Genomic DNA, 16,981 nt, shown 5'->3' with positions numbered 1-16,981 from the left:
TCCCCTGCTTTATCGTGTATTTTAAAATAATGGGACTATAATTTACTAAATGAATATCAAGCTGTATTGAATAAGATTTGAAGAACATAAACTCATTATGTAAATGTTTACTGAGGTAATTAATCAAGTGAGAAGTAGCCTCATCTTCAAATAGACTAACCCTAACCCTAACCCTATAGAAACAGACTACTTTTTGGAGCCAGTGGAATCGCCCCCTGCTGGAAATTAGATAGAATGCTTCACCTTTTAGACCCTTAGACCCTTTGGCCATTATTTTTACAGTCTATGCCCCAAAATAGCAGCCAGAGCCATGTTTGTCAAATAAATGTTGCCAGATTTTAATGCCATAATGTTTGTAACCAGATAATCCTGTGACCGACCATAGGACAGAGACAATGAAAAGCTCAAGTGTGACACCTCTATTAATCCCAGCTCATATTGGCATGTGTCTGCATGTCAACCATCTGTTGCGTCACTTCCCCCGCACAGGATTATGAAACAAGACAGGTGCAATATGCAGCAAGTCATTTATGATGAAGATTACACATCCCATTTTCCTTCAGACACGCTGCATCCGTATTAGTACAAAGTGCCATGGCAGGTGTCACTGCCTCTAGGATTCAGCACCGGGCCATCTGCGTTAAGCTCTCTTGGCATCTCGAGGAGCCTCCTTGTCAGCCACAGGTATTTTTCACAATTCCAGGTTGTCAGTAAGATGAATGATGCTTTCCCCGCGGAGTGGAGAGATGGAGTTGAAAGGCTTTTGAGAGGCACAGGGCACAGGTGGCTGGCATTGCTGTTGACAGCCATTTGAGTGCTGCCCAGAGCACAGCTGTGTGTTAAGCACAATCATGCTTAGCATCCCATCATTTGCTCAATAAAGACTGTATGAGTCGTTTTTTGATGATAACACATTTGAATAAAATGCCAAATTGTTTTTAGGTTCACTAAGCAGATTGTGTTCTGTAAAATGAATCACAGAGACAGACTTCAACAAGAAGAGAAGTGCCTGATCCTTTCAAAGACACCATATCCCAACAAATAATATTTGATATATCTAACAAATATTTGACATAGACACAAGTTTGGACACATTGTAAATAACATGATGTGGTGAATCAGAAAGGTTTGATCCTGTGCATCGGCTACAGACACATAATAAAGTCGAGTGATCACCATAGATCACAAACACCAAGAATATGTGCACCACATTTTTTAACCGCTGGTGTCTTAGAGGAAAGGATTAGAGGATCACCAAATTCAGTAGTCCAAGAATGGGGACGAATAAATTCTGCATAATATTTAATAGCAATTAAACGGCCAATAGCGATAGAGTTTTGTTATGGCCCAACCGACTGACAGACCGCCCAACATTGCCATATCCAAAGCCAGAGCTAAAAAGGCTAAAAAGATCTTAATGTAAAACATCTGGTCAAGGCAACCATTTGATAGGGACCTGGGTAGCTCACATGGTAGAGCGTGTGCCCATATGCTTTCACTTATATTCACTTTGAATATTTAAAAAATAGTTATGTTCATTTGCAAATTTGTGTCAATCATGTACAGCTGTCTTTAATTTCAATGTCGAGTGGGTTCCTTTACAAGCACGCCCACATGTGCATTTTATTTAGTGTATTTCTTCTTTTTTTAAATTTTATTTTATATGCACAAATAAAATAAAAATAAAAGGGGAAAACCTTTGTACAAAGGTAACAATCTCACCCTGCCAGCATCTGTAAAGCTCACTGATTAAAATGTTATATCTGTTAGGCTGGCTAAAGAGTAAAGCAGTGTATTGGGCCATTATAACATGAGGTCTTTATTATAGCAAAATGGTAAACATGAAATGTGTGATGAATGTAATATTGCATGTGAGAGCCAGCCCCAAGGCTAAAATGATGGAGTCCACACTACATATGGGATGGAGGAGAGCATTAGCTTGATTTTTTTTACATTTTTTTATTTTAGCACCTGCCTTACATTAACATTTCCACTTCAATTTCAATTCAATTCAATTTTATTTATAGTATCAAATCATAACAAAAGTTATCTCGAGACACTTTACAGATAGAGTAGGTCTAGACCACACTCTATAATTTCCAAAACCCCAACAATTACAGTAATTCCATCAAGAGCAAGCATTAGCAGTGGCTATCGCGACAGTGGCAAGGAAAAACTCCCTTTTAGGAAGAAACCTCGGCAGACCCAGACTCTTGGTAGGCGGTGTCTGACGGGCCGGTTGGGGGTGTGATGAACAGTGCCAATAATAGTCACATTAAAGGTCACGGTGACTTCGAAGGTTATCGTGGAAGTTCATGTCATAGCAGGGCACATCGTGTCATACTGAGTAGTGCAGTCCCCTATACCGGATCCAGACTACTCTGTGCATAGGAACATCACAGCAGGACGTTGCGGGATGTAGCGTGGCGCTGCAGAGCATGGGTGGATGCGGCGGGTGCAGCAGGACGCAGCAGGATGCAGCAGGACGCAGCAGGATGCAGCAGGACGCAGCAGGACGCGGCCGGGAATTGCAGAGAATCGCAGAGCATAGCTCTGCGAAGAAGAAACATAAGGACTCCGGGGAGTAAAATCCCCAGAGCTAGATTAGTAACAAGCAATTCTGGGACAGGATGCATACAAAAGTAACAAGTAGAGATGAGAGAGCAGCTCAGTGTGTCATAGGAAGGAAACAGCCTCCCCTGCAGTCTAGAATTGTAATAGCATAACTAAGAGAGGCAGGTTAAAGAGAGGTGCCTGGTCGGGCTAGAACTCTCCCCAACCGGATCGGGCTGTACTGGCTTGCCTCCCTCTACTCTTGCTATATTATTAATTATATAATAAATAAAACTGATGACTACGAGGAGAAGCAGGTGGGCCGGGTTAGGTGGACGCTGCAACTCCTCACTCCCTAACTATAAGCGTTGTCAAAGAGGAGGGTTTTCAGTTTACTCTTAAATGTGGCGACGGTGTCTGCCCCTCGAACCCAGACTGGAAGCTGGTTCCACAGAAGCGGAGCCTGATAGCTGAAGGCCCTGGCCCCCAGTCTACTTCCAGAGACTCTAGGAACCACAAGTAGCCCCGCATTCCAGGAGCGCAGTGCTCTAGTGGGACAATAAGGTACTAAGAGCTCTTCTAGGTATGATGGTGCTTGACCATTTAGAGCTTTGTAAGTCAGGAGGAGGATTTTAAATTCGATCCTAGATTTCACAGGAAGCCAATGCAGAGAAGCTAATACAGGAGAAATATGATCTCTTCTCTTAGTTCTCGTCAGAACACGTGCTGCAGCATTCTGGATCAGCTGGAGCGTCTTAAGGGACTTATTTGGGCAACCTGATAATAAGGAATTGCAGTAATCTAGTCTAGAAGTAACGAATGCATGGACTAGTTTTTCAGCATCGTTTTGAGACAGGATATTCCTAATTTTGGCAATGTTACGAAGATGGAAAAAGGCTATTCTTGAGGTTTGTTTTAAGTGGGCGTTGAAGGATATATCCTGATCAAAAATAACTCCCAAATTTCTGACAGCAGTGCTGGAGGCCAGGGCAATACCATCCAGAGTAGCTATATCTTTCGAAAACGAAGTTCGGCGGTGCGTTGGTCCTATCACAATAACTTCCGTTTTGTATGAGTTTAACATCAGGAAGTTGTGGGTCATCCAGCATTTTATATCCTCAATACACGTTTGAAGTCTTGCACACACAATCCACACAATCCTGCATAATGTAACAGGGAAACTGCCAGGTCATTTCCTGAGCACATTTTAGTCCCACCACTTCTGTCCAACACTTTCTGTCCAATGTAAATTACTGTAGCTTCTAGGAGACTTTAAAAGGACTTTTTCATTTCTTGTTTTCATATTCTATGCCCAGACTGTACCTGTACTCTATACTGTAGGATGTTGTGGTCATGTCTCAGGCTCACAGCATGCTAAATCATCTGGCATTAGGTCAGACTGTTCTGATTTTGAACCCCCTGTCCAGAATTTTTAATACTGACATTCTAAATATGTATAAACAGTAGACCATTGTATTCCTGCTCATTATTGGATCCAACATACTTTAAGTACATTAAAGATGGTGTTTGTCTTCCCCAGCGTAATGCAGGAAGGAAACAGTAGGCTATGTCATTCTCAGGTGAAATAAGCACACACGCACACAGAGCAGAGCTTCTGATGTAGATAATAACAGGTGAGTAGTATATGTCGACCAACCACATGTTAAGTGAAAGACGTTGGTCACTTGATCTAAAGATTATGAAATTATAATAAATTCAGTATCAAAAGTATCAAAAACTAGTAAAGTACTGAGAGCTGCAGGCATGCAATGTTTTGTCAGGTCACATAGTCCTGCAGATAAATACAAATCTCAGCAATTTTATACTTAATACTTATTTTAATATTTCATTTATTTGATTTATTTGCAAACTTTGGCTTTCCTCTGTGCAATAAAACAGACATGGTTTCCCACATTAAAGCATAGTTTTGGCATCTGTTCCAAAAGCCAGGTATCAAATTGGCCCAATCAAAAGATTTAAAACCCAACCCTCGCAGACCATTCAGCCAGATGGCGAAAGTTAGCCAACAGAAACCGAATATTCATCCTCTGCGGGAAATGTCAATCGTCAGGCAGTTTCATAGAAATCTGTTTAAGCTACCTCATCATCAACTGCAGTTGAAATCTTACAGTCACAGTCCCATGTAATATACAAATCGACCATGCAGTGTTTCAGGATATTTCATCCTTTAAAGATGTTACTTGATATGTCAGGATATAACCCGGAACCAGACCATCAACATATATAGTGTTCATCTGATGCTCATTGATTAAAATGGCAGCATTCAGTCCTAATTGCTGCTCACTCCCATTATCTTCATGGTGGGAGATAAACTGTCACTCTGGATGTGTCCATATCCTACTCAGAATAGGCTGCTACTTTCTTGGGAGTCCTCTATTTTTGAATATTTGAATATTCCCAATGTTTTGGTAAAACATCCAATAATGCCTGCTGTTTATCAAGCCTAACATAACAGTGCCATTTGTCATTGCAGTTGGTTATAATTACACTGTTCTCCACTGCAGGCATATGTCAATTAACTGTCAAAACAGTTACACAGAGGAAACGCGAGAGAAATAAAAAATATGGCTCTGACAGCTGTTTTATTACTTAGGTTCAAGTCAGGTGTTGCATGTTGCCAGAGAGCTAATTTGCATTCAAGCTGAAAGTGAGGGCAAAGGCTTTAGTAAAAGCAATGATCCTCCGCAGCTTAAACATCCATATTTTCTTATTAGTTTATATCCATACAGCTCTTTTTCTTTCTGGCTTGGGATGGGGGGCCAATCACTCCGGGGTCTAAACAGACATCGACGAAAAGACATGCATCCGGCACCGGAGCAATCCCGGAAGTGGAACGACGTGGATATTGACTACTTCTTTGGTGACTCTGACTTGGACTTAAACACTGGGGACTCAAGACTTGACTCAGACTCGACAGTTGGTGACTACTGGTTGGTAAGAATGTTGCGAGGGACTCAAGTGATAATTTCAACACCTGCTTCCAGATCCTGCTGCCCCTGTATTCAAAACCAACAGATGCAGGAACAGCTTCATCTCCTCTGCTATTATGTTCCTTACAAATAAACCCCCTCAGAACCCCCTTGCCCCCCTACACCTGGAAGTACTGGACACTCCCCATGCAGGCACACACATACACAATCACAAATTCAGATAATAAATTAGTGGAATGCTTTGCCTTTATTTTTAATTCTCTGGTCTTTTAGAACCATTTTGTGTACTGTGCTGTTTATCTATTTATTGTCGTAGTGTTGGCTATGAATATGGTACTGACCAAAGCTAAATTAATTTCCATTTGGGGACAAAAGGGATGTCTATCAAATTGTTAAATACATCAATGTCATAACGAGGCAGTCAAAAATTGTGACAAGCTGCCTAGGCCAAAATTGAAAACTTCACATGTACATACACAAATAGGACGCTTTTTACGTAAATTAGGTTACACACGTAATGTAAAACGTAAAAAAAAAAGTGACCAAATTTGACTTCCATGCATGGGACAAGAACACTGGTCTCCTGGGTGAAGGTCTTTGTTTGTTTGAACCAAAAAAAGAAATACCAATATTATTAATTATCCAATACTTAGTAAGTTTACATTTGATAATTTATGTACATTTTGTGGCTAATAGTATGGTAGGAATTATTCTACTTGTAGCAGTGTATTTTTATAGTGTGGTATCGTAAATTCTTATTTTAAAGCAATATAATCTAACTTTTAGCTGCAGCTGTAATTCCAATGAGACAACCTGTAGGGAGACCGAAGCAGGAAAAGTTACATAGTGTTATTTTAAGTAATTTATTGGAGTATGTCTTCCACCAATCAATATAGTACATTGTAGTACACAACATTGTAATTGGAAAGAGAGAGGGTGATGTCCAGGACCATTCCATCACTTAGAGAAGGAGTGTTTGGAACACGTGGTTGCAGGCCTTATCATGGCCAGTGGCAGGATGTCCTTTCCTTCACCCTGTTGTTGTTGTGATGCTTCTTCACTGGAAGTCACCTAACAGCACAAATCTGCTCAGCACTGTGGACAGCATGCCGGAGCTCATCCTTGAAGTATGAGGCCACGGGGAGCCAGAGTGTGACGGTAGACAATACAGATGCAACACTTTGGAACGTGCAGCTGTTTGCTGTCTAACACCCTTTAATACGTGTGTGTGGTGTCTAGTACAGTGATAGGTCCAGAATGTTTTTAGCTTAAAGGGTAACTTGTTTTCAACCTGGACCCCCCCCCCCCCCCCCCCCCCCCCCCCCACCACCCCGCCGGGCTTCCCCCCCGGGGCCCTTTTCCCCCCCTCCCTCCCCCCTCCTTCTTTTTGGTGTGATTAATTTTTTTTTTTTTTTTTGTTTTTTTTTTTTTTTATTGTGTGGTCCCCCCCCCCCTCTTTTCTAAACCCAAAAAAATTTTTTTTTTTTTAAAAAAAAAAAAAGAATTGAATTGAATTGACCCTATTTTCTTATGTTTTTGTGTCTAAGTGACTGATGGGAACAACAATCTTTGAAATTCGTCCAGTATTAAGCTGCAGTGTAAGTTATTGGGCAATTGTGCCCTTCAATTTACGTCCATTAAAAGTGCTGTTTTACCACTGACAGGCTCACATTATTGTTCTAAGTGTCTGGAAACATTATAGAAAGGATCTCTACAGACCTTTTTGTTAATAAGATCATTTTTGTTTAACATGCACTTACAACATGTGGCTCTTTGAAGGTAATGTACTTGTACTTTATTCTTGCTTTTCTGAGTTTGTACCTTCATGGTTGAATGCACTTATTCGAAGTCCTTTGGATAAAAGTGTCAGCTGAATGAAATGTAATGTAATGTAACATGAAAACTCAAAATCACCAAAGCACCGGGCATCATTTAAATAAACAGTAATTTTGTCATCGTAAAACACACTGCATTCAAAGTAGATAGAAACAATATAAAATTATCAAGAGCCGTCTTGGGTCGTCTTTCCACTGTTCCAACAATCACCACTCTGGTTTGATTGAAATAAACCCTAAATTCACCCATTTACATGTGGAAATATGCTGGCTCTATACACGCTAAAAGTACTGTTTACTAAAATGGAGTCTGGTGAGTATGCTAATGGCGATTTGGGAGCTGTTTGTAGTTAAAAATAAAAAGATCTTACTCTTTAACAACAAGGCCTAGCTCTGTAGGGATCCTTTCCTAATGTTGTCAGACACTTAGAATAATAATCTGAGCCTCACTTTTAGTGGATGGAAATTGACGATGCACATTTGCCCCATAGGGTTACATTGCAGCCCGGTTCACAGTTCAGCCGTTTACAGCATTCTTGCTCAATACTGGATCAGTTTAAATAATTATTGTTCACATTAGTCACATAGACACCAATGCAAGGTTAAAAAATACCAAAATTCTCCTTTAACAGAAGTACACTGTGTAATTAATCAAAAGCAGTTAGATTAAAACAATCCGTTTTCTTTTCAAAATATGTTAAAAGTAACATATTTGGGCTCCAAATACTTAAACATTATGTAAAGTATATAATATAGCAACATTATCATATACTATTACAATATAGCAAATATCAAAATGGCTGTAATAATCCTCATCACATTGTGACCGTTAAAGAACAGGAGAGCTGAAGAACAAAGTATCCTTCTACGCTTTCAAATTCCCCCAGCAGCCTTGTTGCTCTACCTGTTTTTGTTCTCATGTTTCAGTGAGTGATTAAGGTCACAGAGAGTGTCCTGTCCACCTCCCAGTCCCGCTGGCAGTATGTGAGTACCAGAGTGCAGGTAGCTCAATCAGGCGAGGCCTACCCACTGTGTGTTCTCATCCCCTGTGGGAGTGGACTGACGAGCTAGCCTTCAGCTAGAGGATCACCAGTGCTGACACGCACAAGCACCAGCACCAAGATGAGAGTGAGAGACACAAGCAGCGAAAGAAAGGACCTCATCATTGCAGTCGGGATGAAAAAAATCCCTGACACGTTTGATGCAGAGCGTGCCCAGGCCTCCAGCAACTCAAACCGTCTCCCCGAGGCCACCCAGGCTGCTCACAGAGAGAGAGAGAAAAGGAGATGATGATGATGATGATGGCCACCTGCAAACACAGCAGAGCATCATTTAAGTGGATTTGGGGTGGCGCAGCATGTAGAGAGCCATGTAAAAACGCACAAACAACAGCTGCGAAACAAAATGGTGTGCAGCTTGTGCTCTCTCCCCCTGCTACATTATGCATGGCTAACAAGACAAATGCATTTTCGCCACAGACTATGCATGGATTCGGCACTGTTTCCAAATGACAGATGAGCGTTTTATCTGTGGAGGGATCACCTGGTGGAGAGGCGGCTGAATGCTGTGACGGAGCTGTGAAGGCAGGCAGGGAGGGGGTGGATAACCCCCCACCTCCCGCAGAACAAACTCGATTCAGAGACATCGCAGTAGTTTTCTTCACAGCTCAAGTTCAGCGTCTTGACCTTGCATGTGCAGTTAACAACATTTTATGGATGGGATGGAATGAAACAAAGTGCACATCCTTTTTCAAAATAGTTTCTTATTAATTATTGAGGAGCTCTAAGCAAACATGCTTTATAATGTATGTAGACCATATGAACCATTCTGTGCATACTTTATATCTACTTCAGCAGCTTAAATACTCAATATGACTATATCAACCAGCGCGTTGAGCAGTTTTGTCTTATATTGTGATAAAGACAGAAGGGCTGCCTGGAAGGAAAGAAAGGAAAACCAGGAATACAGGAAGACGCCCATTGTCCAACTTTAAAATTGCAGAAATAAGTCAGGTTGGCAGTTCATGGTCAGGAGCCAAATCAACGGAACTACAGAATGCACCATCTTAACAGTACATCAATCCTGAAAATGTGATAGCTTCTCCAAGCTATGGACTGTGAAAGGTGCGATCTAAGGGTAAAGGAGGAAACAGACGAGTGATGCATGAAGAAATGAACTGGACAATTTGTACCTTGTTGATAGCCTTTGGGTTCAATAAAATTAAAGCTTAAACAGATTTAAAATAAGAACACTCTTCCTTTATTGAGTATTGAGGCAATGCAGCCCCTCCACATTTAAGCCTGCAGCTGGGCAGGGATCGCATTTCCATGACAACGGGGCGACCTGCTTGATAGTGTGTCTTTAACTGTAATGGGGCGGGCTTATCCATGGCTGTCAGAGACGGTTTAAAACCGAGACGCCCCAACTCAGAGTAATTTCCTGTATCTGTGTCACCTGGGTTTTGCCGCTGCCGCGCCTCTTTAGGAGACTAGCGGCAGGTCCGAGTGTAGTGTAGTCCGCCCCATAGTCGCCAACGTAAATACTGGAACCATTCTTTACAAGCCACATATCTCCAAAACATTTTTACACTAAAATGGCATTTTTCAGAAGGACAAAAATGAACTTATTCTCAGGAACACACTCTTGCGAGATCCGGCGACATAGATAAGCTAACGTCAACTAACGTTCGCAAATGCCCTAACAAAAGGAATTTTTGCAATGCTAAATATGGCTTTTAGCTGTGTAAATAACTAATGCTAGCAAAAAAATATTAAACTATGCAAATATGACTTTTCATCCATCTACACGCATTCACTACACTTTCAAACGAGGCCGCGTCCACATAGATGAAAGGAAGTGTGTACTGTTTCGTACCATTGGGGCAGCGTCTTTAGTTATGAAGAATCTTTGATGGCTGTGACTGGTGGTCAAAGGACTGGCTATAAAACGGAGGTTAAAAACATTGTATTCCTCATAAATTTTTCACAATAAAAGTCCCTCATTATTTTGTTATTTAAAAGTTTTTAATATGAAGCAGCAAAAACAGGAAATAACACAATACTATACAGCTGAAAGCCGGAACATGAAATGGTCAAATAAAGCAGCTATCTGAGAGTACAAACAGGGACGCAGGAGAGAAACTAAACTTGAAAAAACAGAAATTCAGTTAGAGTACTGAGCGCACAAAGACTTTAAAAAAAATGTCTTTCTCTCTGTGTTCAGCCTGGCAACACACTCTTGTTTGAGGGGGAGAAAGTGGGTCGTAAGGGGTTGGCCGCGGCCAGCAATGACTACGTTTACAAGCTGTCAATTTTCGGGTTATGATCGGGTTAAGGTCACTATTCGGGTTTCTGAAACATTCGGAATAACCCGTTTACATGCGTGAGCAGAGAGAGTTACTCCTGTATACATGGCATTTGTAATCAAATGGCAATATCCCGACGTAAACGGCGACGCGCGGTTAGCGTCTGGACGTAGCCTAAGGACAACCTTAAGACGCAATAACTTTTCGGTCACCTTCTTATAAATCTCACTATCTCGGTACTTTCTGCCGTCAACAAAAGACATTATATTCATGGTTTTCACCACACTAATAAAGAAATTGGTTTTCTCCTCGCTCCAAAAGTGTGGTGTGTGCTGCGTCTCGCCATGTTTACCTCTACTTCTTGTTTACTTCTGGTATACTGCGCGCAGGTTTTCTGCATTGACATATATATATATATATAACTATATTATTATAGTATATAATTATTATTATAACTATGTTTTCTGGCACATACAAGAAGTTCCTCTACTCAAAAGACCAAGATTCCTTGCGAATAGAACCAGGGGCAGAACACAAATCAATGTTCCTTTTGATGGGGATATGCCGATACGCGTTTACATGACCAAAATTTCGGGTTAGAAAAGGGTAACCCAGGTAGCATATTCGGGTTTTTAAAAACCGGAATATGAGCATATTCGGGGTTTTGCCGGTGTTTACATGGCCGTGCGCGACCGGGTTATTGCTAATATTCCGGTTTTGAACGGGTTATTGGCTGCATGTAAACGTAGTCAATGACGCCACAGCAACAAGCTTGAAAGGCAGGTGGGGCGCACTTTGGCCTGTCTCCGGAGATGGTCCATCTCTGGCGCGACTCGGCAAAACTGGACACATGGCTAACAGAAACTCAAATCAGCGTGTCATGTTTTGACTCAACATGGCCAAAGGTGCCAATGGAAAAACCCCATACCTTTCATGTGAAGTAAGCTGGGGCAGCCACGCAGCTAACGTTGTTGTGCTATTACTTTGTAATGGACATCAAGTGATGATGAAAATCAAGATTTTGGTTGCACAACGTTTTGAACAGTCTAGTGTTGGGTTTTTTGCACATTTTTTTTGCACATCAGCGAACTTCAAACAACACAACAATGTGACTCCAATTGTTTCATAAAACTTGCAAACTGGAGCGGCTGGCACTCTGGTGTAAAGAACCAATCTCTCCATGTCGACAAGACAAAAGAGATGAGAATCGACTTCAGAAAGGCCCACCACACTCTCCTCAGCAACAGCTCATGAATGGGCCAGGTCAGAAGCACCACGTTTATTGGTGTGCACATTGATGATTAAACAGTTAAATAAATACACACGATGTAAAGAAAGAAAAATCAAAATGTATGCTCTTTTATGATGGCAAGTTACAATTCATTGGGTGGGTGGGGTTGTGCTGGGGATGACTGATTGCCTCAAGTATCCTAAAGTCAATGCTATGGCTCTGGTTTTGGCCAAAATGTGTCCTTTGTAGACACATAAAGTTGAAGTTAACTTGATGTTGATAACTAGGTTAGACAAATTAATTTGGAAGAGAAATATGAAGGTGAACAGATTCTAAAAAGTTTTAATTATCACCCAAACTGTAAACGTCCATCACAGTTCACACACCGACTTCCTGGACCTACCTCCAAATTGAAATGTTTTTGATAATCCAGATAAACTGTATTTACAGACTGTCTGTCTGTTTCTTGCTTTAACAAATGTAATTGAATGTTTCTTAGATGTCAACAATTACTTCAATGAGTACAGTGTTATCATACCTGATAGAAATTATGAACAAATAAGAATCAAGTTGTTGTAAACTTCCCTTCAAAGAGTTCGGGTTGAGGTATGCCAACCTATTTTACCTGTGCATTTCCATGTTCTATCAGTCCCTCCAGGATTTCGCAGTTTTTTTTAGATTGTTGCGGCCCAAAATGCCATATTTTGCGGGAGCTTTTGTAAAAAACTGCGATAAAAGTTGCGCTGTCTTTTGTATGTTTGTTGCAATGAAGTTGCGAGAGACAGTGAAAGTTGCAAAAAAAAGTTGCGATGTTTTTTGTATAGTTCATTAAAAATAAAAAGGAAACTTGTTTTGGGGCGAATAAAACTACTCTGGGCTGAGTTTTCCTTACCAAAAAGGCTCAGGATGCTGTAAATGTTGGTATAATATGAAAATGGCTGGTGTATTTAAGACAAAAAATAATAATGTATTGAATGAATCAAATCTGAACATATGTGTCAATGGCTTGATGATCTTTACATTGTTAGTTAATTTCCTAACCTGGCCTGGGACACACATTCATACGGTTTGATAAAGGACTTATTGGATTTTAACTCATCATTGCACTTACAATATTGAGCGTAGGTGTCCTCAATTTAGGTCATCCTGTACGTCTCATCTCCACTGTGTGTGTTTGTGTGTGTCAGTCGCGGGGGGAACTGAGCAGCAGCCCCGCCCGCTGCAGAGAGACGACTGGATTGAAACATCAGCAGCTTTCAGCGACTTCAGAGTGAAAAAACATTACAGCGTACATTGATGTTAAAATGTATACAGGTTGGCAGGACGGTCTGAAATGTTTTGCGTTGTCTTTCGCTGTACATTTTGTTGGTAAATGTGAGATGTTCGAGTCACGCGCCTCTCGTCTTCATATCAGAAACGAGGAAAGGTAATGAATTTGGCGAACTCTGTGTGTTACGTCAACCCGTTCTCCCTCCTGTTTGGTCAGTGGCTCTCAGCGTCACGTACTGATTAAAAGTCTGACACGTGGGACTCTTGTGATTGGTTGAAGTCGCGGGGAACTCCGGTTATTGGTCAAATTTGCCGAAAAGTTGCGGTGATTGGTCAAAATTGCGGTTTGCACCAAATTCATGGTGATTGGTTGAATTTGCGTGAATTGTTGCGATTGCGACATTGCAAAATCCTGGAGGGACATTTCTATGTTAGCAACATTTCGTAAGCACAGAGTATGTAAAGTGGGTCTGTTAATGCCTTCAGGTGTATGTGATTCCTAATGACTTGGAGTCGTGACCAATGTCATGATGAACCAGGTAACTCTCTTCCTTCGAGTCCTTCCTATTAATGGGACATGACTGCATGATGAAATTGGCTGCACTGGTTGATGGAACATGGGCATCCTTTCAGAATGTGAAAATAAGGCCGTCTCTTAATTCTCACTATATTTCAGAAAGATATGATGGAATAACAAAGGAACCTGCAAGGGCAGCTTGCTTTGACTGAAGAGAACAATTTTACTTGGCAAATTAGCCCCTCATTTGAGAAATTGCCTCAGAGGCTGATGGAAAATGACAGAAATGGTCATGTGTGAGCATGTCTTCCTCAGAGCAAATCTAAAAGATAAACACATATCTACCTTAAGCATGTGCTCAGAATAAATAATGTCTGTGTCTCTTCAGAACTTTCAGACAGAGGTTTCACACTGTGAATGCGTCCTCACACACCTTTGATTGAGTTTTTGAGCAATCATTGAAATTTGCCTTCACATCAACAATAGATGCCAATTTTAGCCAAGATGCCAGTCTTCAGCTTTTTTGAGAGGAATGATTACATACTGTTTATGTACGTATGCTGAGAAAAAAGTGTTCAGTGATGTATGACTCATTCTCGCTCTGTCTGTTTTTCTCTGTCCTGTCTTTCTTTCAGTGGCCATTATGTTGAAGGACGAATACTTTGTACGGGGAGCAGGCCTACCAGGGAGGTTTAAGGCAGAAAAAGTGGAGTTTCATTGGGGTCCAAACAACGGATCTGAAGGCTCTGAACACAGCATTAACGGCCGCCGTTACCCTGTGGAGGTAAGCACAATCTACCAAGCCTCGACATACAAAGGAAGGAAAGATATGGGTGTAGATAAGGGTGTAAAGTTTGGGACCTGATCCGTACGATCAAGAGTTTCTGGAGCCAGAAAAATTCAATTTGCGTAAAGGGGGATAAGTCTGGCTAGAGCAGCCATAGGAAGAGCAACCATGGCTGAGTGTTAAATACTTTTTATTAGACACCCATCTATCAAGGCACTTAATTGCTTAATTGCTCCTGCAGCCACGTTGCCGCTGGAACGCAGCACAGAGGCACCTAGTAGAATTTAGGGGTTTAGCGCGACAAAAAAAACAAATACATATGAATAGTATGATATCTTTCCTTTCATGTATTTTAAACCGACAGCATTTTGGTATATTTTTTTGCACGTAATTGGGCACAAGGATAACTTAAATCTATTTCTATTAATATATATATGCCTCATACACACATTTGTCTCAAGGTCTTTTAGAAAAGTCATTGAAAATAATTTCTTTAAAAGAGTGGGAATCTTCATTTTAGTTTTTGTGGATGGGTAATAAACTATGTAACTAGGTAGAGAACCCTTTGATCGATACTTTCAGTATGAAGGTAGTTACAGTAGGTTTAAGGAAACATAACACAGGTGGCATTACCTGAAAGCAAGTAGATGGTCTTAGCTGTGAGGACCAGGCCTCGCGTCTCGAACTTGATTTCTGGCATTAAGAGTCACTATTTTAACACCCGGCTTCAACATCTATCAAATAAACTCACTGCATGAAAAGTGTGTAAATATGAGTGTATGTGTGTGTGTGTATTTGCATGTTGTTTATGTGCAGCTGTCAGTCTCTTGAATGCTGAAATGTCAGCCATCTCAGTTTGGACTTCTCCTAGAGCACTGTCTCTTTGCTGTGGCTGGCCAAACAGATGAATATGTATTGTTTGACATTTGGTAGATGAGCACACTGACAGTTCAGCTTGATATTGTAATCTTCTCCTTCCAATCCTAATTCTTTTCTGCCTCCCAAACCTTTCCACAAAGTTGCATAAAGGTGCCTTTGTATCATTGGTTGAGATAGCCCCATGTGGAAATGATGCATTTGTCCTCACTACTCAGTGTAGAAATATAGCCTACCTGTCTGCCGGAGAAGAAGTCAAAGATTTTGCTGAAAACACAAAACCTCCTATATGAAGGCATGAAGCTTTCTGAGGCTGCTGTTTTTAAAATGCTAGATTTATAATATGCCTTCACGATTGATTTAGCAGTGAGACATTGCTGAGGAAAAGTTTCCATGTAGAACTTTTATGAAGGTCCAGTGAAAATCCAGACTGTTTTCTAATATTGACTGATCCTCTCAGTCATATATTATATATATATATATATATATATATATATATATATACATCCAAAGTATTCGCCCTTGAACGTTTCGACCTTTGCCACATTTCGCTAAATAAAGATATAAAACTGTAATTTTATTACACACACATATATTATGTTGTTGTATATATATATATATACAATAACATAAGGATGTCAGTTAAAATTATATATATAGATATATATAGATATATATATATATCTATATATATCTATATATATTATTATAAATTTTTTTTTATATCAATACAGCCAAAAAACACCGGGCGCGTCATTTTTACCCATCAGTCAGGCACAAGATCTGACCATAATTACACTTGTCCTTTCCATAAACTGTCGTTGCTTTAGCCTATGATATCAGTTGCAACCCTGGCAGTGGAAGCGATCGTGAGAGCAAATAAAAAATATTAAAAAAACATAATTCAAACCGCTGTGCGCATTGCCGACACACGGCTCAAGAAGCCGACAAATAGCCAATATGTAATTCCCTCCCATTCAAATCTATATATTTCATAAATATACTCATCAGGGATTCTCATCAACGGGGTTGTTTTAACTTTTATGAGCACACCCCTCTCTCCCCCTTTCCCTCTCTCTCTCTCTCTCCCTCTGCGCACCGAGCTCCGCCTGATCTTCTATAAGAACGGTGACGCCGTTATCAATCGAGTATTGATTGGTCAGTAGGCGGTGCTTTTACACCGGTTGATCTCTGATCTCCAACATAACCTGCTCCCGACCAGGTTAGGCGTTGCATGAGTAGCAGCATGAGTTACCACGGCGAATGAACCCGGTATGAAGGTATCCACCTTCGTGATACAGAAAACCCTGGGTTGAACCTGAATCTTTAACGCCAAATCTTGCTTTGTAGTAGCCTACAGGCCTCTGGCCTCATACTGAAAGCTTGTTTACCTTAGTAAAAGTGCGAAACCGCAGCTCCATTACCTTGTTCTAGTTCTGCCTGCAGAGCCTGGTAAAAAAAAAAAGTATAAAGGTTTGGAAATTTGTGTTACTTGTGCTTATTTATTTTTTTATGTATTATTATTTTATTGATTTGATTTTTTAAGTACTTGAATTTAACTGGATTATTTTAATTTAAGCTATTTTGTAATTAATTAATTAATGTATTAATTTATTTTAATTTATTTTATTGATTGGATGAACTATAATTTGCCTAAA

General features: G+C 40.5%; 1 protein-coding gene across 2 annotated transcripts in view; it reads left to right on the top strand.

The window, feature by feature from the left end:
* The window catches only part of ptprga (protein tyrosine phosphatase receptor type Ga), a 538,553-nt gene that overhangs the window by 312,045 nt on the left and 209,527 nt on the right, over positions 1-16,981 (top strand). For both annotated transcript variants that reach the window (XM_039797848.1, XM_039797847.1), the window contains exon 4: positions 14,296-14,444. In XM_039797848.1, the coding sequence (XP_039653782.1) occupies positions 14,296-14,444 (149 nt within the window). The remainder of the gene's footprint in view (positions 1-14,295; positions 14,445-16,981) is intronic.

This window comes from Perca fluviatilis, chromosome 4 (assembly GCF_010015445.1).
Source record: "Perca fluviatilis chromosome 4, GENO_Pfluv_1.0, whole genome shotgun sequence".
NCBI lineage: Eukaryota > Metazoa > Chordata > Actinopteri > Perciformes > Percidae > Perca > Perca fluviatilis.
This window is presented reverse-complemented; position numbering and strand designations above follow the sequence as displayed.